The 27,111-nt window shown below is 53.4% G+C and overlaps 1 protein-coding gene across 3 annotated transcripts; it reads left to right on the top strand.

The window, feature by feature from the left end:
- Window positions 1-26,593, top strand: LOC119958420. 3 transcript variants are annotated; one of them, XM_038786941.1, is made up of 6 exons: window positions 1-153; window positions 6,491-6,629; window positions 11,595-11,680; window positions 14,029-14,253; window positions 23,960-24,193; window positions 25,634-26,593. In XM_038786941.1, the coding sequence occupies exons 1-6, from the start codon at window positions 87-89 to the stop codon at window positions 25,696-25,698; spliced, it is 816 nt and encodes a 271-aa protein (XP_038642869.1). In that variant the 5' UTR covers window positions 1-86; the 3' UTR covers window positions 25,699-26,593. The 3 variants fall into 3 exon arrangements, with proteins under 3 accessions (XP_038642869.1, XP_038642870.1, XP_038642872.1); XM_038786942.1 differs by having other exon boundaries at window positions 6,494-6,629; XM_038786944.1 differs by lacking the exon at window positions 23,960-24,193.
- The last annotated feature ends 518 nt before the right edge of the window (window positions 26,594-27,111 follow it).

Below are 27,111 nucleotides of genomic sequence, written 5' to 3' on the forward strand. Positions count from 1 at the left end.
GCCCCGGCTGGGATTTTTTTCCCTCTCTCCGGAATCTCAGCCGTTATGTTCTGATCGGAGGTCGGAGGGTTCGAACCTGCGGGAGGATGGAGAGGATTGAGTGGCAGGTGGCAGCTTGCGCAGCCGTCTTATACCTGCTGGCCTTGGAGTCAGGTATGTCCCCTCTCATAGAACATAGAACGGTACAGCACAGAACAGGCCCTTCGGCCCTCGATGTTGTGCCGAGCCATGATCACCCTACTCAAACCCACGTATCCACCCTATACCCGTAACCCAACAACCCCCCCCCTAAACCTTACTCTTTAGGACACTACGGGCAATTTAGCATGGCCAATCCACCTAACCCGCACATCTTTGGACTGTGGGAGGAAACCGGAGCACCCGGAGGAAACCCACGCACACAGGGGGAGGACGTGCAGACTCCGCACAGACAGTGACCCAGCCGGGAATCGAACCTGGGACCCTGGAGCTGTGAAGCATTTATGCTAACCACCATGCTACCGATACACGGTCCTGGTGGCCAACAGAGGTTGGCACATCATGGCCACATCATGGCCGCCGTGGCAACTCTGATCGATTGTTACAAAAACCCATCCTGGTCACTAATGCCCCTTTAAGGGAGGAGGTCTGCCGCCCTTACCCGGTCTGTCCTACACGTGACTCCAGACCGTGATGTTAACCCCTAAATACCTCTCTGGCCCAGCAAGCCTCCCAGTTCCAGGGCAATTAGGGACAGCGACAAATGCCCATCGACACCCACACACCAGGGCAGAATAAAGAAAAGTCCCTCCATGGTGGATTGGGGGTTTTTAAACTTTTTATTAAATTGACAGCGATGTGGGTGAAGCTGTCGTGGTCAATATTGATCACCCAGCTTATTGTTTCAACTGTTACGCAGTGGCTAACACTCTCTGTTTCTCTCTCTCTCTCTCTCCCTCACGCACTCTCTCTGTCTAACCCACACATTCTCTTTCTCTCTCTTTCTTTTTCTCCCTTTTGCTCTGCCTCTCACTCTATCCATCTCTCTTTCTCTCGCCACATCTCTCTTTCTCTCTACCCTTCTCGCTCTCTCTCTCTCCCTCACGCACTCTCTCTATCTCACCCACACACTTTCTCTTCCTCTCTCTTTCTTTTTCTCCCTTTCGCTCTGCCTCTCACACTATCCATCTCTCTTTCTCTCGCCACATCTCTCTTTCTCTCTACCCTTCTCGCTCTCTCTCTCTCCCTCACGCACTCTCTCTATCTCTGTCTCACCCACACACTTTCTCTTCCTCTCTCCTTCTTTTTCTCCCTTTCGCTCTGCCTCTCACTCTATCCATCTCTCTTTCTCTCGCCACATCTCTCTTTCTCTCTACCCTTCTCGCTCTCTCTCTCTCCCTCACGCACTCTCTCTATCTCTGTCTCACCCACACACTTTCTCTTCCTCTCTCCTTCTTTTTCTCCCTTTCGCTCTGCCTCTCACTCTATCCATCTCTCTTTCTCTCGCCACATCTCTTTCTCTCTACCCTTCTCGCTCTCTCTCTCTCCCTCACGCACTCTCTCTATCTCTGTCTCACCCACACACTTTCTCTTCCTCTACCTCTCTCCTTCTTTTTCTCCCTTTCTCTTTGCCTCTCACTCTCTCCATCTCACTTTCTCTCTCCACGTCTCTCTTTCTCTCTAACCTTCTCGCTCTCTCTCTCTCCCTCACGCTCTCTATCTCTCTGTCTCACCCACACACTTTCTCTTTCTCTACCTCTCCTTTTTCTCCCTTTCTCTTTGCCTCTCACTCTCTCCATCTCGCTTTCTCTCTCCACGTCTCTCCTTCTCCCTACCCTTCTCTCTCTCTCTCTCTCCTGCGCTCTCTATCTCTCGCTCTATCGCCTCTATCTCTTCCCAACTCCCCCTCTCTCTTTCTCACGCCCCTTATTTCTCTCTCTTTATCTCCCTCTCTCACTCTATCTCTCGTTCTCTTTCTCCCCATCTCCCTCTCTCTCTCTCTACCTCTATCTTCCCATTCTCTTTCTCTATGTCTTCCTTTCTCTCTATCTCTCTCCCCCCCCCTCTCAGAATCAGAATCCATGGTCTCAGACTTCACTCTCGAAACTCTACCGTACAGCCAGCTTCCCCTTGCAGTGGAGCGTTGAGGGAGTGCTGGACTGTCGGTGGTGTTGCCTTTCACAGGAGATGTTAAACTGAGGTCCCGTCAGCCCTGGGAGGAGGGGGGGGGGAGGGGGGGGGGGGGAGGGGGGAGGGGGGGGGGCGTAACAGATCCCGTGACCATTATTTCAGAGGTGGGTCGGCGAGGAGTTCTCCCTGATATCCCAGTCAATAATTATCCCCCAATCGACGTCACTAAAAACAGAAGATCTACGTCGTTACCACGGCGCTGCCTGCGGGATCTTGCTGTGCGCACAACGGCTGCCGTTACGACATGACCAACGGTGGCCGCACCTCAGTAAGGGGCCGCCTGGGCCCGAAAGCACATTGGGGACGTTGCGAGAGGCGCTAGGGAAATGCAGGTTCGCCGTTGGTGGCGCCCCGTTTGGGGCCGCAGCGCTCGCTGGCTCAGGCGTCGCGGTCAAAAAGCGGAATGCGGTTCGTTCCTGGCCGGCGGCTGCTGAAGGTGCGGCCACTGGAGAGTGGGCGGCACAGGGGAGGGGCGACCTCTGACCCCCCCCCCCCCCCCAAATACCCCAACTCACTCCTCGAGCCCCCCTCATCCTACCTCATACGGGCAGGGCCCCTGTTGACTGTTATTTTTCCGCTAGATCGCGCCCCTCGTCTGAAAAGCGACATCGCCGACACTGCGCACTGCCTCATGTACGGCCGGTGTTAACCTGGACACCCTCAAGAACCAGTTCAAACTCGAAATAAACTTAACAAACAATAAGTTGGCGAGGAGAGATTGCTGATTCAACTTTTGTCTGCGAAAGCAGTTGCTTGTCGGGGCTCCATTCCGTGTTGGGAAATAGAAAGACATTCAGACACAATGTTCTCTGTGACAGTCCCAGTCACAGCTCAAAAACAGCCGTCAACAATGCAGACAATGGCCTGATTGACAACGGATCAGGGGAACTTTCTCTGAGCTAATAGACTTCAGAATAGAACTGTAGCAATCTAATCGAGTGAGATAATGGTCTGTAATCAGGGGATTTCAGTCTCTGGAATCCCTACAGTGCAGAAGCAGGCCATTCGGCCCATCGAGTTTGCACCGACCCTCTGAAAGAACACCCTACCTAGGCCCAATCCCCTGCCCTATCCCCGTAACCCCACCCAAGCTGCACATCACTGGGCACTAAGGGGCAATTTATATCCATTACGTCCCCCCCCTCCCCCTCCCCCAGAGGAGCTGGTTTAGCACAGTGAGCTAAACAGTTGGCTTGTAATGCAAAACAAGGCCAGCAGCACGGTTCAATTCCCCACCGGCCTCCCCGAACAGGCGGCGGAATGTGGCGACTAGGGGCTTTTCACAGTAACTTCATTTGAAGCCTACTCGTGACAATGAGCCATTTTCATTTTCATATCACGGCCAATCCACCCTAACCTGCACATCTTTGGGCTTGTGGGAGGAAACCGGAGCACCCGGAGGAAACCCACGCAGACACGGGGAGAGAACGTGCAGACTCCGCACAGGCAGTGACCCGAGGCCGGAATTGAACCCGGGTCCCTGGCGCCGTGAGGCAGCGGTGCTAACCGATTTGATCTGTCCCAATTGGCAGGGAAGGTGGTGTTAAGTTGCCTCAGGCTGCACTCCCCTTTGAGGGGGGGGGGGTGGGAGAGAGCTGACGGGTGGTGATTTAACCTCAGGGTCACCCCACCTCAGGCGAGGGGCAAGGTTGAGGAGGCGGGGCCTTCACGGGCAACCTCAGCCGGTACGGGAATCGAACCCACGCTGTTGGCCTACGCTCTTGATCACGAACCAGCCGTCCAGTCCAATTGAGCTAAACTAACCTCTCCGTGACATAGAGACGTCACTGGACTGGTAATGTGGAGGCCCAGTGGAATCTAAACCCAATAAATAAATCAGGAATTGAAAGCCAGTCCCAGTGATGGCGATATCATCGATTATCGTAAAAACCCATGTCCCCTTGAGGGAAGGAAATCTGCCATCTTTGCCTCGGTCAGGCCTACATGTGACTCCATGAAATGAAATGAAAATCGCTCATTGTCACAAATAGGCTTCAAATGAAGTTACTGTCAAAAGCCCCTAGTTGCCACATTCCGGCGCCTGTTCGGGGAGGCCGCTACGGGAATTGAACCCGCGTTTGATGGCCTGCCTCGGTCTGCTTTCAAAGCCAGCGATTTAGCCCAGTGTGCTAAACCAGACCCCACAGCCAATGGGGTTGACTCTTAACTGTCCTCCAAAATGGCCGACCGAGACGCTCAGTTCAAGGGGGCAATTAGGGACGGGCAATGAATGCCGCGCCTCGCCCGGGGATTCCCATATCCAGTGACAGGGTAAACAACAGCACGGTAGCATTGTGGATAGCACAATTGCTTCACAGCTCCAGGGACCCAGGTTCGATTCCCGGCTGGGTCACTGTCTGTGCGGAGTCTGCACGTCCTCCCCGTGTGTGTGCGTGGGTTTCCTCCGGGTGCTCCGGTTTCCTCCCACAGTCCAAAGATGTGCAGGTTAGGGTGGATTGGCCGTGCTAAATTGCCTTAGTGTCCAAAATTGCCCTTAGTGTTGGGTACTGGGTTATGGGGATAGGGTGGAGGTGTTGAGCTTGGGTGGGGTGCTCTTTCCAAGAGACGGTGCAGACTCGGTGGGCCGAATGGCCTCCTTCTGCTCTGTAAATTCTATGAAAACGTGATGTTACAAGATGCTATTGTTCAGGGGCTGGGGGGGGGGGGGGGGGAGTTACATCTCACTGTTTAGCAAAGTTAGGGAAGAAGAACTTCTGCTTTTTTTGGAGGGTTTCGAAGTGACTGGCCGTGTCGGTTCGCCGTCTACAGAGAGACAGCCTATCCCAGGCTGGGACAGTCTCGGACACATCTGCTTCTGAAGGCCAATCCCACACACATGCACAGAGCAGGGCTGTCCATTCTGAGTCACCGCCGTCGCAGTTTTCATCACATGTTGTAACCCTTCCCTCACCGACCCCACCCCACGCGCCCACCCGATATTTTGGGGGCGGGGAATGCATACTTGGCATCCCTCATCGACCCGGAGGTCACACCAGCTACCCCGTGCGTCACCTTTACGAACCGGGTTTTGTTGACGTGACTGCGCCCGTGCTTCCGACTCAGCTTCCAGTGTCCCCTGCATGTCTGCTCGGGCTTGGCTCCGTGTGCACACCCAGGCTTAACCAATCAAGCACAGTGAGCATCAAGAGTAAGCGGACGCACGTAATCAAATGCGGAACAATTGAACCCGGCAGGTCCAGAAGGAGGGGGAGCAGAGTGTTTCCCTGCGTCCCAATATTTCTCCTTCAGCCGACAACGATAAAACCAGGAGAGTTTTGATGGGATCTTGCTGTGCATGATTGTCTGTTTTTGAGAAGCAGTTAGATATCGTTCTTGGGGTGAAGGGGATCAAAGGATATGGGGCGGGACAGGCTATTGGTTTGGACCAGCCATGATTGTACTGAACGGCGGAGCAGGCTCGAAGGGCCGAATGGCCTCCTCCTCTTCTATTTTCGAAGTCTCGATGGGGGCAATTCTCTGATATGGAGCCCAAGTGTTCGCGCCGTCGTGAACGCCGTCACATTTCACGATGGCGCGAACCGGGCCCGGGTATGACCAATCCTGGCCCCCAGAGGGGGCCAGCACGGCGCTGGAGCGGTTCACGCCGCTCCAGCCTCCTTTCACGGTGCCAAATGGGCGCCGCCCCAACCCGCGCATGTGCGGGGGACTTCTGTGGCGCGCCGGCCCTGACCAACATGGCGTCGGTGTTCAGGGGCCGTCCGTGCCAGAAAGTAGGCCCCAGGGGGGGGGGGGGGGGGAAGAGGCCGGCCCACCGGTCGGTGGGCCCCGATCACGGGCCAGACACCATCGGAGGCCCCCCCCCGGTGAAGGAGCCCCACTCCCCCACCCACAGGCCCCCCCCCCTCCCGGTGAAGGAGCCCCACTCCCCCACCCACAGCCCCCCCCCCCCTCCCCCCCCCCCGGACCGTCCGCGAAGAGTTCCCGCCGGCAGCGACCAGGACGCGGCCGCTCGGCCCATCCGGACCGGAGAATCGGCAAATGGCGCCGATTCTCCGCACCTCGGAGAATCGCGCTCCGGCATCGGGGCGTCGTGGCACGGTCGCGACGATTCTCCGGCCCGGCGCGGGGATCGGAGAATCGCCCCCTACATGTCGCTCAAGACAGCAACTGAGAGGAAATAAAGCCTAAAATTGATAGGCCCGATTGCACCCCTGAGTGGTCCCAATTCCCGGCCAACGAGTTGCCTCAGGATCGATTACTCAGCTCCCCATCGCTTCGCCAAGTGACGCAGGCGGCTGAGGGCGGAGCTGCCTCGGACCGAAGCCAAAGATAATTTCTCCGCCCCTTCTGTCTCCCCCAGCAGTGACCGGTGATAAAGCATCGAATCTCCAGCACTTCTGCTGCTCACAGTACAACAGAGAAATTGGCAAGAAATACTTCTGCTTGATGAAGAGCTACAACAAGGGGTCAATGTGCGGGAGTGGCAAAGAGGCCATCATGTGAGTACCTTCAGGCTTCAGCTCAATACTGCCGGGGATTACTCAGAAAGGGGAAATTATTGGGAGCCCTCGGCTGCACTGTCAACCTCTCGAGACCAGCAACAGAGCTCCTGAGGGTATCAACGGGGCAGGAACCCATTTGGAGGCCAGAATTCGGACCCTTGTAATCATATGGAGGCCGTTCGACCCATCATACGGTCTGCCAGCCCTGTGAAAAAACTATGCAACTGATTCCCCGTTCCCGTACTCTTTGCGCCCCCCCCACCTCCACCTCCTCAACCGTTCCTCAACCGACAAGCTCTTCATTCCAGGGATCATTCTTGTGAACCTCCTCTGGACCCTTTCCAAGGCCCAGCACATCCTTCCTTAGATACGGGGCCCAAAACTGCTCACAATACTCCAAATGGGGTCTGACCAGAGCCTTACACAGCCTCAGAAGTACATCCCTGCTCTTGTATTCTGGCCTCCTCCACACGAACATTGCATTTGCCGTCCTAACTGCTGACTGAACCTGCATGTTAACCTTAAGAGCATCGTGAACAAGGACCCCCAAATCCCTTCGACAACTAAAACAGCAATAAGGGGGGAGAAGATGAAGTACGAGTGCAAGCTAGCTAGTAATATAAAGGAAGATAGGAAGAGATTTTTTTCAATATATAAAAGGTAAGAGAGAGGCAAAAATAGACATTGGACCACTGGAAAATGTGGCTGGAGAAGTAATAACAGGAAACAAAGAAATGGCAGAGGAACTGAGTAGTTACTTTGCATCAGTCTTCACGGTGGAAGATACCAGTGGGATGCCAGAGCTCCAGGAGAACCAGGGGGCAGAGGTGAGTGCAGTGACCATTACTAAGGAGAAGGTTCTGGGGAAACTGAAAGGTCTGAAGGTGGATAAGTCACCTGGACCGGATGGTCTACATCCCAGGGTTCTAAAAAAGATAGCTGAGGAGATTATGAAGGCATTAGTGATGATCTTTCAGGAATCACTAGAGGCAGGAAGGGCTCCAGAGGACTGGAAAGTGGCTAATGTAACACCCCTGTTTAAGAAGGGAGGGAGACAGAAGACGGGAAATTATAGGCCGGTTAGCCTGACTTCGGTCATTGGTAAGATTTTAGAGTCTGTTATTAAAGATGAGATTGCGAAGTACTTGGAAGTGCATGGTAAAATAGGGCTGAGTCAGCACGGCTTTGTCAAAGGGAGGTCGTGTCTGACAAATCTGTTAGAGCTCTTTGAGGAGGTAACAAGGAAGTTAGACAAAGGAGAACCAGTGGACGAGATTTATTTAGATTTCCAGAAGGCCTTTGACAAGGTGCCGCATAGGAGACTGTTAAATAGGTCAAGAGCTTATAGTGTTCAGGGTAAGATCCTGGCATGGATAGAGGATTGGCTGACTGGCAGAAGGCAGAGAGTGGGGGGATAAAGGGGTCTTTTTCAGGATGGCAGCCGGTGACTAGTGGTGTGCCTGAGGGGGTCTGTGCTGGGACCACAACTTTTCACAATATACATTAATGATCTGGAAGAAGGAACTGAAGGCACTGTTGCTAAGTTTGCAGATGATACAAAGATCTGTAGAGGGACAGGTAGTATTGAGGAAGCAAGGGGGCTGCAGAAGGATTTGGACAGGCTAGGAGAGTGGTCAATGAAGTGGCAGATGGAATACAATGTGGAAAAGTGTGAGGTTATGAACTTTGGAAGGAGGAATCTAGGCAGAGACTATTTTCTAATAGGGGAAATGCTTCGGAAATCAGAAGCACCAAGGGACTGGGGAGTCCTTGTTCACGATTCTCTTAAGGTTAATGTGCAGGTTCAGTCGGCAGTTAGGAAGGCAAATGCAATGTTAGCATTCATGTCGAGAGGGCTAGAATACAAGAGCAGGGATGTACTTCTGAGGCTGTATAAGGCTCTGGTCAGACCCCATTTGGAGTATTGTGAGCAGTTTTGGGCCCCGTATCTAAGGAAGGATGGGCCGGCCTTGGGAAAGGGTCCAGAGGGAGGTTCACAAGAATGATCCCTGGAATGAAGAACTTGTCGTATGAGGAACGGTTGAGGACTCTGGGTCTGTACTGGTTGGAGTTTAGAAGGATGAGGGGGGACCTTATTGAAACTTACAGGATACTGCGAGGCCTGGATAGAGTGGACGTGGAGAGGATGTTTCCACTTGTAGGAAAAACTAGAACCAGAGGACACCATCTCAGATTAAAGGGACGATCCTTTAAAACAGAGATGAGGAGGGATTTCTTCAGCCAGAGGGTGGTGAATCTGTGGAACTCTTTGCCGCAGAAGGCTGTGGAGGCCAAATCACTGAGTGTCTTTGAGACAGAGATAGATAGGCTCTTGATCAAGAAGGGGGTCGGGGGTTATGGGGAGAAGGCTGGGGAATGGGGAGGAGAGAAATATCAGCCATGATTGAATGGCGGAGCAGACTCGATGGGCCGAGTGGCCTAATTCTGCTCCTGTGTCTTATTGTCTTATGATTTCCTGAGCATTTCCCCATTTAGAAAATCGTCTATGCCTTAATTGACTTGGGAAGCATTTTCATTTCTGCTTATGAGGGAGAACCACATCCTCCAAGAGCCATCTGGGCCCTGAGCTGTTGATCGAATCCCTCTCCCGAATGACATGGCTTGGATTTGGAGGCAATGTCTCCTGGTTCAACACCCCCTCAGCCGCCAGCAGGAAAGGTTTTTTTCCTCAAGAACTAAATCACAACATTCCTGCGCCCACACCTCTCACCGTGATGAGCAAACGTCGTGTGGAATGCAATTGCCCAATTGGCCAAATTCAGAGAACTACGAGTTCAAAATTGAGAGCGAAAACGTTAACTCGTCACCTCCCAAACGTGTAATCATCGAATTTACAATGCAGAAGGAGGCCATTCGGCCCATCGAGTCTGCATCAGCCCCTTGGACAGAACACCCTACCCAAGCCCACACCCCCCACCCTATCCCTGTAACCCAGTAAACCCCACCCAACCTTTTTTTTGGTCACTGAGAGCAATTTATCACGGCCAATCCGCCCTAACCCGCACATCTTTGGACTGTGGGAGGAAACCAGAGCCCCCGGAGGAAACCCACGCAGACACGGGGAGAACGGGCAGACTCCGCACAGACAGTGACCCAGGCCGGGAATCGAACCTGGGACCCTGGTGCTGTGAGGCAACAGTGCTAACCACTGGTATTGTCGCTGGACTAGTAACCCGGAGAGCCAAGGCTCATGGGACCCGGGTTCAAATGCCGTCATGACAGATGGTGAAATTGTAATTCAATTTAAAAAAAACCTGGATTTGAAAATCTAATGATGACCAGAAAGCCTATTGTCGATTGTTGTAAAACCCCCAACGGGTTCAGGGGAGGAAATCTGCCGTCCTTACCCGGTCTGGCCTACATGTGACTCCAGACCCACAGCCAATGCGATTGACCCTTAAATACCCTCAGGAATGGGCAATAAATGCCGGCACAGCGACGCCCACAGCCCATGAACCAATAAAAAGAAAACTATTGCACTTCCATTCATCTTCTGCTCTTAGCTGGGAATATGAAGCCTGACATTGGGAATTACGAGGCCGTTCAGCCCATCGTATCTGTCCCGGCTCGCTCTTGCCCCCTGCCCCCACCCTTCCCAGGTAACCATTGTGCTCCCCTTGGGAACTCTTCCAATTCCCCCGTTGGAATCCTCGACTGGGCCAGCCCCCACCACACTCTCAGGGGCAGCCCGTTCCCGATCCGAACCTCCCCGTCGGGCGAAAAGCATTTCTCAGCTCCGTTTTATCTCCCAGTCGCCTTAAATCTGATCGACTCTCGTGCGTGACCCTTCGACCAGTTTCTCCAGATCGGCCCAGTCCGGATCCCTCCTGATGTTTGAAAACTTTGATCAAATCTCCCCTCGCCCCCCCTCCTGTTTCGGGAATGCGGTCCCAGGCTCCTCCAATCTTTCCGCTCAACCGAACTTCCTCATTCCTGGGCCCATTCTCGCGAATCCTCTCTGCACCCCCTCCAATGCCTTCTGTTAAGAGCACAGCCGATTTTTAAAAATTCGTGGGCACCGATGGCTCAGCCAGGATTTAGCGCCCTTCCATAGTTGCCCTTGGGAGGGTGGTGGCTAGCCGCCAAGGCATTCCAAATCCCCGATTGGAAGCTTTGAATGCCTGCCCCCAACTGTGTTTTGTAATTTGGGAGAATGTGAGGAAAAAATGGTAAACGACGTCCCGGACGTTTCGTGATGATTTTAAACACAATAAACGTTTATTTAAGAATAAAACACATACTGTCCAGAGTATATCTTTAAGCTTACCCAGTTCCAAATCCCTCTATGTTTCCAACTTCAGAGCTCAACCTCCCCAAACAACACCCCATATGCTTTAAAATAAATTGGCAAAATCCAGCAATAGTTACCACACACGGCACTTACATCGTTCTGGGTTAACTTACGACAGAACAACTGGTTTCTCAAACAAGTTTTTCTCCAGGCACAGCTTGTTGGGAGTTCACATAGCTGCCAGCTATGTAAATTCTCAAAACCAGCTCTGTTGAACTTGCCCCTCATATACTGGTTTCCCCCTTTGACCTTTCTGTATCTTAACTAACCTTTCATGAGCTCGCCTTTGAACCTTTAACACCTACACTCAAACTGCTGAGATTCCACCCCCTTTGTTACCAACTTGCCCAAGGTAAACATCTGTTTACAGTGTTTCTGGGCTTATTAACAAATCAAAACACTAGATCCATAAACGCAGCCAACCTATCTCTGCTACCGTTTCCATGATGACGTTTTTTTAAAAACATGCAACCACATGCGGACCACATTCCCAATTTCCTTGCTTTCCGTGGTTTCCTCATGCTTCACATCCTTCCCAAAGAGTGGTTCCCAGGACCGGATGCAATGCAGGTGGGAGGGGTCGAACGTCCCCACTCCAGCGCCGTTCAATTCTAGTTGTTTTTTCACCTGTCCATTTGACAATATTCTAGATTTCGTGGAAAAAAATCGGAGTCCTTCTGCGCCGATCCCACTGAGAAATGGGTAAAGAATCTTCAAAACTTCCTGGACCGTAAAGGTAAATCTATTACTCACCGTGCACAGCGTTACTAACCTGTCTAAGGCTGTATTCCTCCCCGTGTGGGTCAATGCATGACCTAAGCCTAGACAAGGGGAGGAGAGGGGGGGGAGATGGTAATTGATAATCTGCCGTCCTTACCCCACGCTCTGGCCTACATGTGACTCCAGGCTGACCACAATGTGACTGACTCTTAAATGCCCCCTCTACGAGGCTGAGAGCTACACTCACTTCAAGGGTACGAGGGATGGGCTTGTAGTTAGTCTACATTTATTGGTCGCACACAACGATCTGCAAAGGTGTGCAGGTTAGGTGGATTGGCTGTGCTAAATTACCCTCAGTGCCCAAAAAAAGGTTAAGTGGGGTTCCCGGTTTACGGGAATAGGGTGGTGGTGTGGGGCTTAATTAGGGTGCTCTTTCCAAGGGCCGGTGCAGACTCGATGGGCCGAATGGCCTCCTTCTGCACTGTAAATTCTATGATCTAACGGCCGGACTTGGAGCTACCTCTCTGCTGACCTCCACGCGGGTCTCTGCAAACTCTTAGGCTGACCCAGGCACCTTGAGAGAATTGAGAACAGTACAGCACAGAACAGGCCCTTCGGCCCTCGATGTTGTGCCGAGCAATGATCACCCCACTCAAACCCATGTATCCACCCTATTCCCGTAACCCAACAACTCCCCCTTAACCCTACTTTTTTGGACACCACGGGCAATTTAGCACGGCCAATCCACCTAACCCGCACATCTTTGGACTGTGGGAGGAAACCGGAGCACCCGGAGGAAACCCACGCACACACGGGGAGGACGTGCAGACTCCGCACAGACAGTGACCCAGCCGGGAACCGAACCTGGGACCCTGGAGCTGTGAAGCATTGATGCTAACCACCATGCTACCATGCTGCCCTTATCAGGTGACCCTTTGATAATAATAATCTTTATTACTGTCACATCGCATTAACACTGCAGTGAAGTTACTGTGAAAAGCCCCTAGTCGCCACATTCCGGCGCCTGTTCGGGTACACAGAGGGAGAATTCAGAATGTCCCATTCACCTAACGAGCACGCCTTTCGGGACTTGTGGGAGGAAACCGGAGCACCCGGAGGAAAGCCCACGCTAGACCTAGGGGCAATTCTCAGGTCTACAGGCCACTTGCTTTCCTAACCTAAATTGCAACTGCGACTACGTTGCATTGGCTGTGGAGCACCCTGGGAGGTCCTGAACCTGTAGGAACCTGGCGCTATATAGATGCAAATCTTTCCTTTTGCCTTACACAGGGTGACAGGCCTGGCTTCGAACTCCACTCTGTGTCACCATTTCGATTCCGACCGATAAGCTGGGCTGTGGGGAGATTTCCTGGGATTTCTCTGAAGCGGGGGGGGTTAGGGAGTGAGGGATGGAGAGTAGGGATCAACCGGGATGGGTTATAGAGAGCCGGCACGTCCTCCTCTTGTGCAATGCCTGTGGGCTGCGAGACAAGGCTGGAGGAGGAGGCGGGGATAACTAAGTGTGACACTGGGACAGCGTTGAGCTGCTGTCTGGGGCCGACTGGGACTGTCGTTCACACCACGAGACACAGGAGCACTGGCCTGGAGCGGCTGAGCGATCATGGTAACCCCATCTATTGCTGTGGCTGACATGGGTTCAATTCCCACCTAGGCTGTTGGATTCAGTTAATTAATAAAATCAGAGAGGCTGCCAGCTATTTAAAAAAATTAATTTGAGGGGTGTGGCCCTACATTTATTGCCCACCCCTAATTGCCCTTTGGAAAGGTGGTGGGTGAGCCGGCACCTTGAGCCGCTGCCAGTCCCTGTGGTGTAGGTACACCCACTGTGCTGTTGGGGAGGGAGTTCCAGGGTGTTGCCGCGGCGACAGTGAAGGAACGGCCGATATATTTCCCAGTCGGGGTGGTGAGTGACTGGGAGGGGAACCTCCAGGTGGTGGGGTTCCCAGGTATTTGCTGCCCTTGCCCTCCTAGATGGTAGAGGCCGTGGGTTTGGAAGGTGCTGCCTAAGGGGCCTTGATCAGTTCCTGCATCTTGTAGACGGTACACACGGCTGCCATTGTGCGCCGGTGGTGGAGGGAGTGAATGGTGGTGGACTATGATCAATTGTCGTAAAAAAAAAAATCCCAGCTGGTTCACTCACCTGCCAGCCTCGCCCATGTGACTCCAGACCCACATCAAAGTGACTGACTGTAGCTGCCCCCTGAAATGCCTGAATGAATCCGCCAGGTCAAGGGCAATGAGGGGTGGGGACAGATCGTGGCCGTGTGGCAGTGAATCTCTTTGAAGAATAATAAAAAATCTCTGCAGAGTGGATTTTACATTCATTGATGTCTTATTTCGTAGTTAAATGCGTTCGAAAGGGGAAGGGTCCTGCCAGGAAATTGCCCACAGTTGAAAAGCGGGTGGCCTCAGCGTTTGCCGGGAGCGTCGGTCCCACCCAAAGGACAGATGTGACTTGGACGTCGAACAGAGGATTCGGCTATTCGACCGGTGACCCCTTCAGCCCAGCTCTGACTAGGCCAAATGGACAACTGGACGCGGAGGATCCGAGTCTGACCCTAACACCAGGTGCGTGTCAAAGGGCAAAGGTTACAATTGACTGGTTGTGGAAGGGCAGGGCAGACAATAGATCTCCCACCACCCACAGAGACACCACCCACCCACAGAGACACCCACCCACCCACAGAGACACCCACCCACCCACAGAGACACACACCCACCCACAGAGACACCCACCCACCCACAGAGACACCCACCCACCCACAGAGACACACATATACCCACAGAGACACACACCCACCCACAGAGACACCCACCCACCCACAGAGACACCCACCCACCCACAGAGACACCCACCCACCCACAGAGACACACACCCACCCACAGAGACACCCACCAACCTGCAGAGACACAGACCCACCCACAGAGACACCCACCCACCCACAGAGACACACACCCACCCACAGAGACACACACCCACCCACAGAGACACAGGCCCACCCACAGAGACACAGACCCACCCGCAGAGACACCCACCCACCCGCAGAGACACAGACCCACCCACAGAGACACACACCCACCTACAGAGTCACAGACCCACACACAGAGCCACACACCCACCCACAGAGCCCACACCCACCCACAGAGCCACACACCCACCCACAGAGACACCCACCCACCCGCAGAGACACACACACACCCACAGAGTCACAGACCCACACACAGAGACACAGGCCCACCCACAGAGACACACCCACCCACCCGCAGAGACACACACTCACCCACAGAGACACACACCCACCCACAGAGACACCCACCCACCCGCAGAGACACACACCCACCCACAGAGACACCCACCAACCTGCAGAGACACAGGCCCACCCACAGAGAAACCCACCCACCCACAGAGACACAGACCCACCCACCCACATAGACACAGACCCACCCACCCACAGAGACACAGACCCACCCACAGAGACACAGACCCACCCACAAAGCCACCCACCCACCCACAGAGACACAGACCCACCCACAGAGACACACACCCACCCACAGAGTCACAGACCCACCCACAGAGCCACACACCCACCCACAGAGCCACACACCCACCCACAGAGGCACACACACATTCACCCCCACATGCATTCACACACAGACAGACTTGCACACACACAGTAACAAAGAGTTACACAGCCACACTCACACAGACACACACAAACAGACACACACAGTTAGCACAGTGGGCTAAATCGCTGGCTTGTAATGCAGAACAATGCCAGCAGCGCGGGTTCAATTCCCGTACCAGCCTCCCCGAACAGGCGCCGGAATGTGGCGACTAGGGGCTTTTCACAGTAACTTCATTGAAGCCCACGTGAAAATGTCACGAGTAGGCTTCACTGAAGTTACTGTGAAAAGCCCCTAGTCGCCACATTCCGGCGCCTGTTCGGGGAGGCTGGTACGGGAATCGAACCGTGCTGCTGGCCTGCTTTAAAAGCCAGCATTTAGCCCAGTGAGCTAAACCAGCCCCTGACTTGTGACAATAAGCGATTATTATTATTGTCACACACACATTAGTCTCTCTCACACATACAGTCACACACACACAGAAACACATGGTCACATACACACACAGTCACACACAGTCTCTCTCACACACACAGTCACACACTGACTCTCTCACACACACAGACTCTCTCACACACACAGTCACACACAGTCTCTCTCACACACACAGTCCCACACTGACTCTCTCACACACACAGACTCTCTCACACACACAGGCGTACACAGTCTCTCACACTTACAGTCAGATGCACACAATCACACACAGTCACACACAGTCTCTCTCATACACACAGGCACACACAGTCTCTCTCACACATACAGTCACAGTCAGATGCACACAGTCACACACAGACTCTCTCACACACAGTCACACACAGACTCTCACACATACAGTCACACACAATCACACACAGTCACACAGTCTCTCTCATACACATAGTCACACACACACAGTCACACACAGACTCTCTCACACACAGTCACACACAGACTCTCTCTCATACAGTCACACACAATCACACACAGTCACACAGTCTCTCTCATACACATAGTCACACACACACAGTCACACACAGACTCTCTCACACACAGTCACACACAGAATCTCTCACACACAGTCACACACAGACTCTCTCACACACAGTCACACACAGACTCTCTCACACACAGTCACACACACACACAGAGTCACACACACTCTCTCACACACAGTCACACACAGACTCTCTCACACACAGTCACACACAGACTCTCTCACACACAGTCACAGACAGTCACACGCACAGTCACACACAGACTCTCTCACACACACAGTCACACACAGACTCTCTCACACACACAGTCACACATAGACTCTCTCACACACACAGTCACACACAGACTCTCTCACACACAGTCACACACAGACTCTCTCACACACAGTCACACACAGACTCTCTCACACACACAGTCACACATAGACTCTCTCACACACAGTCACACACAGACTCTCTCACACACAGTCACACACAGACTCTCTCACACACAGTCACACACAGACTCTCTCACACACACAGTCACACATAGACTCTCTCACACACACAGTCACACACAGACTCTCTCTCATACAGTCACACACAATCACACACAGTCACACAGTCTCTCTCATACACATAGTCACACACACACAGTCACACACAGACTCTCTCACACACAGTCACACACAGACTCTCTCACACACAGTCACACACAGAATCTCTCACACACAGTCACAGACAGTCACACACACAGTCACACACAGACTCTCTCACACACACAGTCACACACAGACTCTCTCACACACACAGTCACACACAGACTCTCTCACACACACAGTCACACACAGACTCTCTCACACACACAGTCACACACAGAATCTCTCACACACAGTCACACACAGACTCTCTCACACACAGTCACAGACAGTCACACGCACAGTCACACACAGACTCTCTCACACACACAGTCACACACAGACTCTCTCACACACACAGTCACACACAGACTCTCTCACACACACAGTCACACACACAGTCACGCACAGACTCTCTCACACACACAGTCACACACAGACTCTCTCACACACACAGTCACACACAGACTCTCTCACACACACAGTCACACACAGACTCTCTCACACACACAGTCACACACAGACTCTCTCACACACAGTCACACACAGACTCTCTCACACACACAGTCACACACAGAATCTCTCACACACAGTCACACACAGACTCTCTCACACACAGTCACACACAGACTCTCTCACACACAGTCACACACAGACTCTCTCACACACAGTCACACACAGACAGTCACACACACAGCCACACACAGACTCTCTCACACACACAGTCACACACAGACTCTCTCACACACACAGTCACACACAGAATCTCTCACACACAGTCACACACAGACTCTCTCACACACACAGTCACACACAGAATCTCTCACACACAGTCACACACAGAATCTCTCACACACAGTCACACACAGACTCTCTCACACACACAGTCACACACAGACTCTCTCACACACACAGTCACACACAGACTCTCTCGCACACACAGTCACAAACAGACTCTCTCACACACACAGTCACACACAGAATCTCTCACACACAGTCACACACAGACTCTCTCACACACACAGTCACACACAGACTCTCTCACACACACAGTCACACACACACACACAGTCACACACAGACTCTCTCACACACAGTCACACACAGAATCTCTCCCACACAGTTACACACAGACTCTCTCACACACAGTCACACACAGACTCTCTCACACACAGTCACACACAGACTCTCTCACACACACAGTCACACACACAGACTCTCTCACACACAGTCACACACAGACTCTCTCACACACAGTCACACACAGACTCTCTCACACACAGTCACACACAGACTCTCTCACACACAGTCACACACAGACTCTCTCACACACACAGTCACACACACAGACTCTCTCACACACAGTCACACACAGACTCTCTCACACACAGTCACACACAGACTCTCTCACACACAGTCACACACAGACTCTCTCACACACAGTCACACACAGACTCTCTCACACACACAGTCACACACAGACTCTCTCACACACACAGTCACACACACAGTCACACACAGACTCTCTCACACACAGTCACACACAGACTCTCTCACACACAGTCACACACAGACTCTCTCACACACACAGTCACACACAGACTCTCTCACACACACAGTCACACACAGACTCTCTCACACACACAGTCACACACAGACTCTCTCACACACACAGTCACACACAGACTCTCTCACACACAGTCACACACAGACTCTCTCACACACACAGTCACACACAGACTCTCTCACACACACAGACTCTCTCACACACACAGTCACACACAGACTCTCTCAAACATACAGGGCGTGATTCTCCACTCCCCACGCCGGGCGGGAGAATCGCGGGAGGGCCCCCGACAAATTTCACGCCCCCCCGGGCACCCCCCGCGATTCTCCCCCCCCCCCCCCCCCCCCCCCCCCCCCCGCCGCTCGGAAGAATCGGCGCTCGCCGTTTTTCACGGCGAACGGTGATTCTCCGACCCGGATGGGCCGAGCGGCCTGCCGTTCGTGACCGTTTCACGACGGCGGCAAACACACCTGGTCGCTGCCGTCATGAAACGGGAGTGAGAAGCCCGTTTGGGGCTTGTATGTGGCCTAGCAAGGAGAGAGCACCACGACTGTGCTCGGGAGGGGACAGGCCCGCGATCGGTGCCCACCGATCGTCGGGCGGCGTCCCGCAAGACGTGGCGGCTTGATTTTGCGGGGCGGCTGAGGGGAAAGACGGCCACCGCGCATGCACGGGTTCCGTGCCGTCAGCGTCATGACGTCACCCGCGCATGGGCGGGTTGGAGCCGGCCAACCTGCGCATGCGTGGCTGACGTCATTAGGCGCGCCGGCCGCGTCATTCTTGGCGCAACGCCCCCGCGGCCGAGATTTATGGAGCTCCGCTCCTAGCCCTGCCGGGAGGGGAGACTAGGGGGCGAAGAGCGGCCTCCGAGGCCGTCGTGAAACTCGGCCGAGTTCACGACGGCCCTCCCGATTTTTCCCTGGAGCGGAGAATTCCGCCCACAGTCTTACACAGTCACACACAAACAGTCACACAGTCTCTCAGACATACAGTCGCAGACAGTCACATGCACACACACTCACACACAGTCTCTCTCACACACACAGACACACAGACACACACAGTCACACACAGTCACACACAAACAGTCACACAGTCTCTCAGACATACAGTCGCAGACAGTCACATGCACACACACTCACACACAGTCTCTCTCACACACACAGACACACAGACACACACAGTCACACACAGTCTCTCTCACACACACAGACACACACAGTCACACACACAGTCACACACAGTCTCTGTCACACACACAATCACACGCAGTCACACAGACAGTCACACAGTCTCTCTCACACACACAGTCACACACAGTCACACAGTCTCTCTCAGACATACAGTCGCAGACAGTCACACGCACACACAGTCACACACAGTCGCTCTCACACACAGGCACACACAGTCAAACACACACAATCGCTCTCACACAAACAGTCACATGCAGTCACACACACAGTCACACACAGCCTCTGTCACACACACAGTCACACATAGTCACACACAGTCTCTCTCACACACAGTCACACACACACACAGTCACACACAGTCACACACAGACTCTCTCACACACAGTAACACACACACACAGTCACACATAGTCACACACAGTCTCTCTCACACACAGTCACACACACACACAGTCACACACAGTCACACACAGACTCTCTCACACACAGTAACACACACACAGTCACACACACACACAGTCATACAGTCTCTCTCACGGACAGTCACACACAGTTACACAGTCTCTCTCACAAACATAGTCACACAGTCACACCGTCTCTCTCACACACACAGTCACACACAGTCTCTCTCACACATACAATCACACACAGTCGCACACACACAGTCTCTCACACACGCAGTCACACACAGACACAGTCACAGTCTCTCTCACACATAGAGTCACACACAGTCACACACCGTCTCTCTCACACACAGTCACACACAGTCTCTTTCACACAGACAGTCACACAGTCTCTCTCACACACACAGTCACACAGTCTCTCTCACACACACAGTCACACAGTCTCTCTCACACACACAGTCACACAGTCTCTCTCACACACACAGTCATACAGCGTCTCTCTAACACACACAGTCACACAGCGTCTCTCTCACACACACAGTCACACAGTCTTCTCTCACACACACAGTCATACACAGTCTCTCTCTCACACACACAGTCACACAGCATCTCTCACACACACACAGTCACACAGTCTCTCTCTCACACACACAGTCATACACAGTCTCTCTAACACACAGTCACACAGCGTCTCTCTCACACACAGTCACACACAGACTCTCTCACACACAGTCACACACAGACTCTCTCACACACACAGTCACACACAGACTCTCTCACACACACAGTCACACACAGACTCTCTCACACACACACTCTCTCACACACACAGTCACACACACACACACAGTCACACACAGACTCTCTCACACACACACACACACACACACACAGTTACACACAGACTCTCTCACACACAGTCACACACAGAATCTCTCCCACACAGTCACACACAGACTCTCTCACACACACAGTCACACACAGACTCTCTCACACACAGTCACACACAGACTCTCTCACACACAGTCACACACAGACTCTCTCACACACAGTCACACACAGACTCTCTCACACACAGTCACACACAGACTCTCTCACACACACAGTCACACACAGACTCTCTCACACACAGTCACACACAGACTCTCTCACACACAGTCACACACAGACTCTCTCACACACACAGTCACACACAGACTCTCTCACACACAGTCACACACAGACTCTCTCACACACACAGTCACACACAGACTCTCTCACACACACAGTCACACACAGACTCTCTCACACACACAGTCACACACAGACTCTCTCACACACACAGTCACACACACACACACACACACAGTCACACACAGACTCTCTCACACACACAGTCACACACAGACTCTCTCACACACAGTCACACACAGACTCTCTCACACACACAGTCACACACAGACTCTCTCACACACACAGTCACACACAGACTCTCTCACACACACAGACTCTCTCACACACACAGTCACACACAGACTCTCTCAAACATACAGGGCGTGATTCTCCACTCCCCACGCCGGGCGGGAGAATCGCGGGAGGGCCCCCGACAAATTTCACACCCCCCCGGGCACCCCCCGCGATTCTCCCCCCCGCCGCTCGGAAGAATCGGCGCTCGCCGTTTTTCACGGCGAACGGTGATTCTCCGACCCGGATGGGCCGAGCGGCCTGCCGTTCGTGACCGTTTCACGACGGCGGCAAACACACCTGGTCGCTGCCGTCATGAAACGGGAGTGAGAAGCCCGTTTGGGGCTTGTAGGTGGCCTAGCAAGGAGAGAGCACCACGACTGTGCTCGGGAGGGGACAGGCCCGCGATCGGTGCCCACCGATCGTCGGGCGGCGTCCCGCAAGACGTGGCGGCTTGATTTTGCGGGGCGGCTGAGGGGGAAAGACGGCCACCGCGCATGCACGGGTTCCGTGCCGTCAGCATCATGACGTCACCCGCGCATGGGCGGGTTGGAGCCGGCCAACCTGCGCATGCGTGGCTGACGTCATTAGGCGCGCCGGCCGCGTCATTCTTGGCGCAACGCCCCCGCGGCCGAGATTTATGGAGCTCCGCTCCTAGCCCTGCCGGGAGGGGAGACTAGGGGGCGAAGAGCGGCCTCCGAGGCCGTCGTGAAACTCGGCCGAGTTCACGACGGCCCTCCCGATTTTTCCCTGGAGCGGAGAATTCCGCCCACAGTCTTACACAGTCACACACAAACAGTCACACAGTCTCTCAGACATACAGTCGCAGACAGTCACATGCACACACACTCACACACAGTCTCTCTCACACACACAGACACACAGACACACACAGTCACACACAGTCACATGCAGTCACACACATGCTCTCTCACACATCCAGTCACATGCAGTCACACGCACACAGTCACACACACAGTCTCTCTCACTCACACAATCACACACAGTCACACACACAGTCACACACAGTCTCTGTCACACACACAGTCACACACAGTCTCTCTCACACACAGTCACACACAGACACACACAGACACACACAGTCACACACAGTCTCTCTCACACACAGACACACACAGTCACACACAGTCACATGCAGTCACACACACACAGTCACACACACAGTCTCTCTCACTCACACAATCACACACAGTCACACACACAGACACACACAGTCACACACAGTCACATCCAGTCACATGCAGTCACACACACACAGTCACACACACAGTCTCTCTCACTCACACAATCACACACAGTCACACACACAAACACACACAGTCACATACAGTCACACACACAGTCACACACAGCCTCTGTCACACACACAGTCACACATAGTCACACACAGTCTCTCTCACACACAGTCACAGACAGTCACACACACAGTCACACACACACACACAGTCACACAGTCACACACAGACTCTCTCACACACAGTAACACACATACAGTCATACAGTCTCTCTCACGGACAGTCACACACAGTTACACAGTCTCTCTCACAAACATAGTCACACAGTCACACAGTCACACCGTCTCTCTCACACACACAGTCACACACAGTCTCTCTCACACATACAATCACACACAGTCGCACACACACAGTCTCTCACACACGCAGTCACACACAGACACAGTCACAGTCTCTCTCACACATACAGTCACACACAGTCACACACCGTCTCTCTCACACACAGTCACACACAGTCTCTTTCACACAGACAGTCACACAGTCTCTCTCACACACACAGTCACACAGTCTCTCTCACACACACAGTCACACAGTCTCTCTCACACACACAGTCACACAGTCTCTCTCACACACACAGTCATACAGCGTCTCTCTAACACACACACAGTCACACAGTCTCTCTCACACACACACAGTCACACACAGTCTCTCTCACACACACAGTCACACACAGTCTCTCTCACACACACAGTCACACATAGTCACACACACACACAGACACAAACAAGCCTCCTGACTTAGCTGGACCATCCTCGGCGCCTGTGAATTCCCGAGGGGCGGAGAGGAGAGTGATTCAGGCCAAACTGTTCCCGATGGTGGGCAGAGGGGGTCAGTAACGAGGTGGGGGGGGGGGGGGGTGGATTTGGGATAGAATGACAACAGAAACCAAGGTAATGCAGGTGGAAAATTGCTTCTTGTTTAGTGAGTGGGTGGTTAGGATCTGGAAGGTTCTGTCTGAGGGTAAGCGGAGGCAGACTCAATCCTGGCTTCCCAAAGGAGCGTCCGAGGGGGGGGTAAATGATAACACCTGGGTCGGAGGGTGAAGGCAGGAGAGGCGGTGGGTGGGGCAGGACGGACATGTTGGGCCGAAAGGTCTCCTAATGTCTGTGACCACGCACTATTTGTGTTCCCTGCAGTTACAGAAAGCACAGGACAGGGTGTGGGTGCGGCCATGAATCATGTGAGAGGAGACTGCGGCATGGGGGTCTCCGAATCACAGCGGGAAAACTGCCCGAATCCCACAGAGTCCCAGAACGATGAAGGGACCGTTGTCAAGGAAACATACGGCAGTACGACAGCCGCCATTGCAGTGGGACTGATCATGGTCATCCTATTGGGGGTGGTATATTCCTGTACTCAACGGAGAAGAGGCAAGTGATGTATGAGAGTGTCGGTGACGTCATCAACAAGGCACTCACAGGGTCAGTGAGGCACATCCGAGATTGAAGAGTCCAAGTCAAGGCCCACCTCCTCTCCCCATCTCTCTCTCCCTCTCTCTCTTGCCCTTTCTATGTGTCTCCACCCCACTCTCTCCTATCTCTGTCGCACTCCTTCACCTTCACTCTTGTGAGCCTCCTTCCGTCCCTCCCCCCTCTCATCCTCTTCTCTCTCTCTCTCCCCCTTCCCTCCATCCAGCTCACCCCACACCATCTCTCACTCTGCTCCCAACTTCGCTCTCTCTCTCTCTTGCTCTGCCTCTCTCTCGCTCCGCCCCCTGTAAATACAGACACACTCCCCGGGGACCCCCTATAAATACTGACACACTCCCCGGGGACCCCCTATAAATACTGACACACTCCCCGGGGACCCCCTGTAAATACTGACACACTCCCCGGGGACCCCCTGTAAATACTGACACACTCCCCGGGACCCCCCTGTAAATACTGACACACTCCCCGGGACCCCCTGTAAATACTGACACACTCCCCGGGGACCCCCCTGTAAATACCGACACACTCCCCGGGGACCCCCTGTAAATACTGACACACTCCCCGGGGACCCCCTGTAAATACTGACACACTCCCCGGGGGCCCCTGTAAATACTGACACACTCCCCGGGGACCCCCCTGTAAATACCGACACACTCCCCGGGGACCCCCTGTAAATACTGACACACTCCCCGGGGACCCCCTGTAAATACTGACACACTCCTCGGGGACCCCCTGTAAATACTGACACACTCCCCGGGGAACCCCTGTAAATACTGACACACTCCCCGGGGACCCCCTGTAAATACTGACACACTCCCCGGGGACCCCCCTGTAAATACTGACACACTCCCCGGGGACCCCCTGTAATTACTGACACACTCCCCGGGGATCCTCTGTAAATACTGACACACTCCCCGGAGACCCCCTGTAAATACTGACACACTCCCCGGGGACTCCCTGTAAATACTGACACACTCCCCGGGGAACACCCTGTAAATACTGACACACTCCCCGGGGACCCCCCCTGTAAATACTGACACACTCCCCGGGGAACACCCTGTAAATACTGGCACACTCCCCCGGGGACCCCCCTGTAAATACTGACACACTCCCCGGGGACCCCCCTGTAAATACTGACACACTCCCCGGGGAACACCCTGTAAATACTGACACACTCCCCGGGGACCCCCTGTAAATACTGACACACTCCCCGGGGAACACCCTGTAAATACTGGCACACTCCCCCGGGGAACACCCTGCATACTCTGGCACACTCCCCGGGTCTGATAAGAATATTCTGTGGATTCCTGTTGATGTGGTCAACGCACATAGGGAGTGAAGGCAAACAGAACGTTTAAAACCTTGTTTTTTTTCTTTTAGGTCGGAAGAGAGCAGACGCTATCGGTAAAGATGGAACGGAGGGTGAAACTATGGCCCGGAATTGATACCCTCCCAAGGGGGCATCTGCTTGTAGTGTAGTTGACATTGTGCTATCTTAATAATGGAGCGGAAAGGTTTTGGCCAGCACCTTCACCGAGTTGAAAGGTCACGCAGAACCGCCACATATTCTGGGGCCTGCTGGTATTCGTGCAGTTATATATCTGGGTTATTGCTGCTGTGCGCGATATCTCTTTAAGAGCCGAGTCACGTGACATGTGAGACGTGACATGGCAACTTTGCGAGCTTTTGCCCTTTCTCTAGTCCCAACCCTTGTACATAGAAGACCGAATGTGGATGCACAAGACCGCGAGACAGAGGAGCAGGATTAGGCCATTCGGCCCATCGAGTCTGCTCCGCCATTCAATCACGGCTGATATTTTCCCCATCCCCGTTCTCCTGCCTTCTCCCCGTAACCCCTGACTATCTCGGTCTTACAGACCAGCCACGTCTGCCTCCGCCAGCTGGTCAGACAGCATCGCCCATTCCTGGCTTCTCCCCCCCGCGGGATCCTCCGTTTCGCCGGCGCTCACGCCCGCGGAGATTTCCCAACGGCGACGGCATGCCCGCAATGGGAAACCCCATTGGCCGGCTGGCGGGAGGGAAAATCCCGCTGCCGGGAGAGGGGGGGGGGGGGGGGAGGGGCCACGCCTCCCGATATCAGAACCCCTCCCGATATCTTTCATTGCGCCCAGATCTGGAAGGTTCCAGTGGCTGCGGCTCAGGGCAGAAAGGCAGACCAGGAACGATCCCGTGACGGGGAAGGGAATTGTATTGAAGGGGGTGTGGTGATCACAAGTTAACTAGATGCAATACAACTGAGCAAACACTAGAGGGAGCACGGGAGAGCCATATAAATAGACGGGGACAGGAAGTGAGGACACACTTCACAGAGGGCAGAACTTGGAGCAGGACACAGATACACACCAGCAAGTAGCACTGAAGGTAGCCGTAGGTAACAGCTCTGAAGAGAGAACGAATTCACAATAAAGCATCTTCTCCACATTTGAGACTACGAGCTTTATTAAGACACGAGTAACAACACATGGTCTCAGTTGTATTGCATCTAGTTAACTTGTGATCACCACAGGGGGCAGGTCGAAGGAAATTTTCCGGAATTAGAATCGGACATTTCCAGGGGGGACTTGAAGGGGGAGCACAGGGCGGTTGTCCGTTGTGGGGGGGGATGAGGGTAATTATTCATCCACATCCGCGAGAAAAATGATTGGAACAGTCACACGAAGGACTCCCAGATGTATTCCGAATGTAGGAAGGAGCACGGAGCTACTTTTGGTAGCCGGGAATTGAAGGCCAGATAGAGGGAATAAGTAGGATTGTGCCTGGCATGTGCGTGGATGAGGAATGTGCACATTCCCCATTGCGTCCCTGGGAGAGGTGTAAGATACCGTGGCAATGTCGGA

Source organism: Scyliorhinus canicula, chromosome 29, assembly GCF_902713615.1.
Source record: "Scyliorhinus canicula chromosome 29, sScyCan1.1, whole genome shotgun sequence".
NCBI lineage: Eukaryota > Metazoa > Chordata > Chondrichthyes > Carcharhiniformes > Scyliorhinidae > Scyliorhinus > Scyliorhinus canicula.

Bases quoted from the DNA above. Each gene is read 5' to 3' on its own strand.
- LOC119958420 (XM_038786941.1), top strand. From the start codon at position 87: ATGGAGAGGATTGAGTGGCAGGTGGCAGCTTGCGCAGCCGTCTTATAC. The intron at 14,254-23,959 runs GTGCGTGTCAAA...TGTTCCCTGCAG, and splicing joins GAGTCTGACCCTAACACCAG to TTACAGAAAGCACAGGACAG. The intron at 24,194-25,633 runs GCAAGTGATGTA...TTTTTCTTTTAG, and splicing joins CTGTACTCAACGGAGAAGAG to GTCGGAAGAGAGCAGACGCT.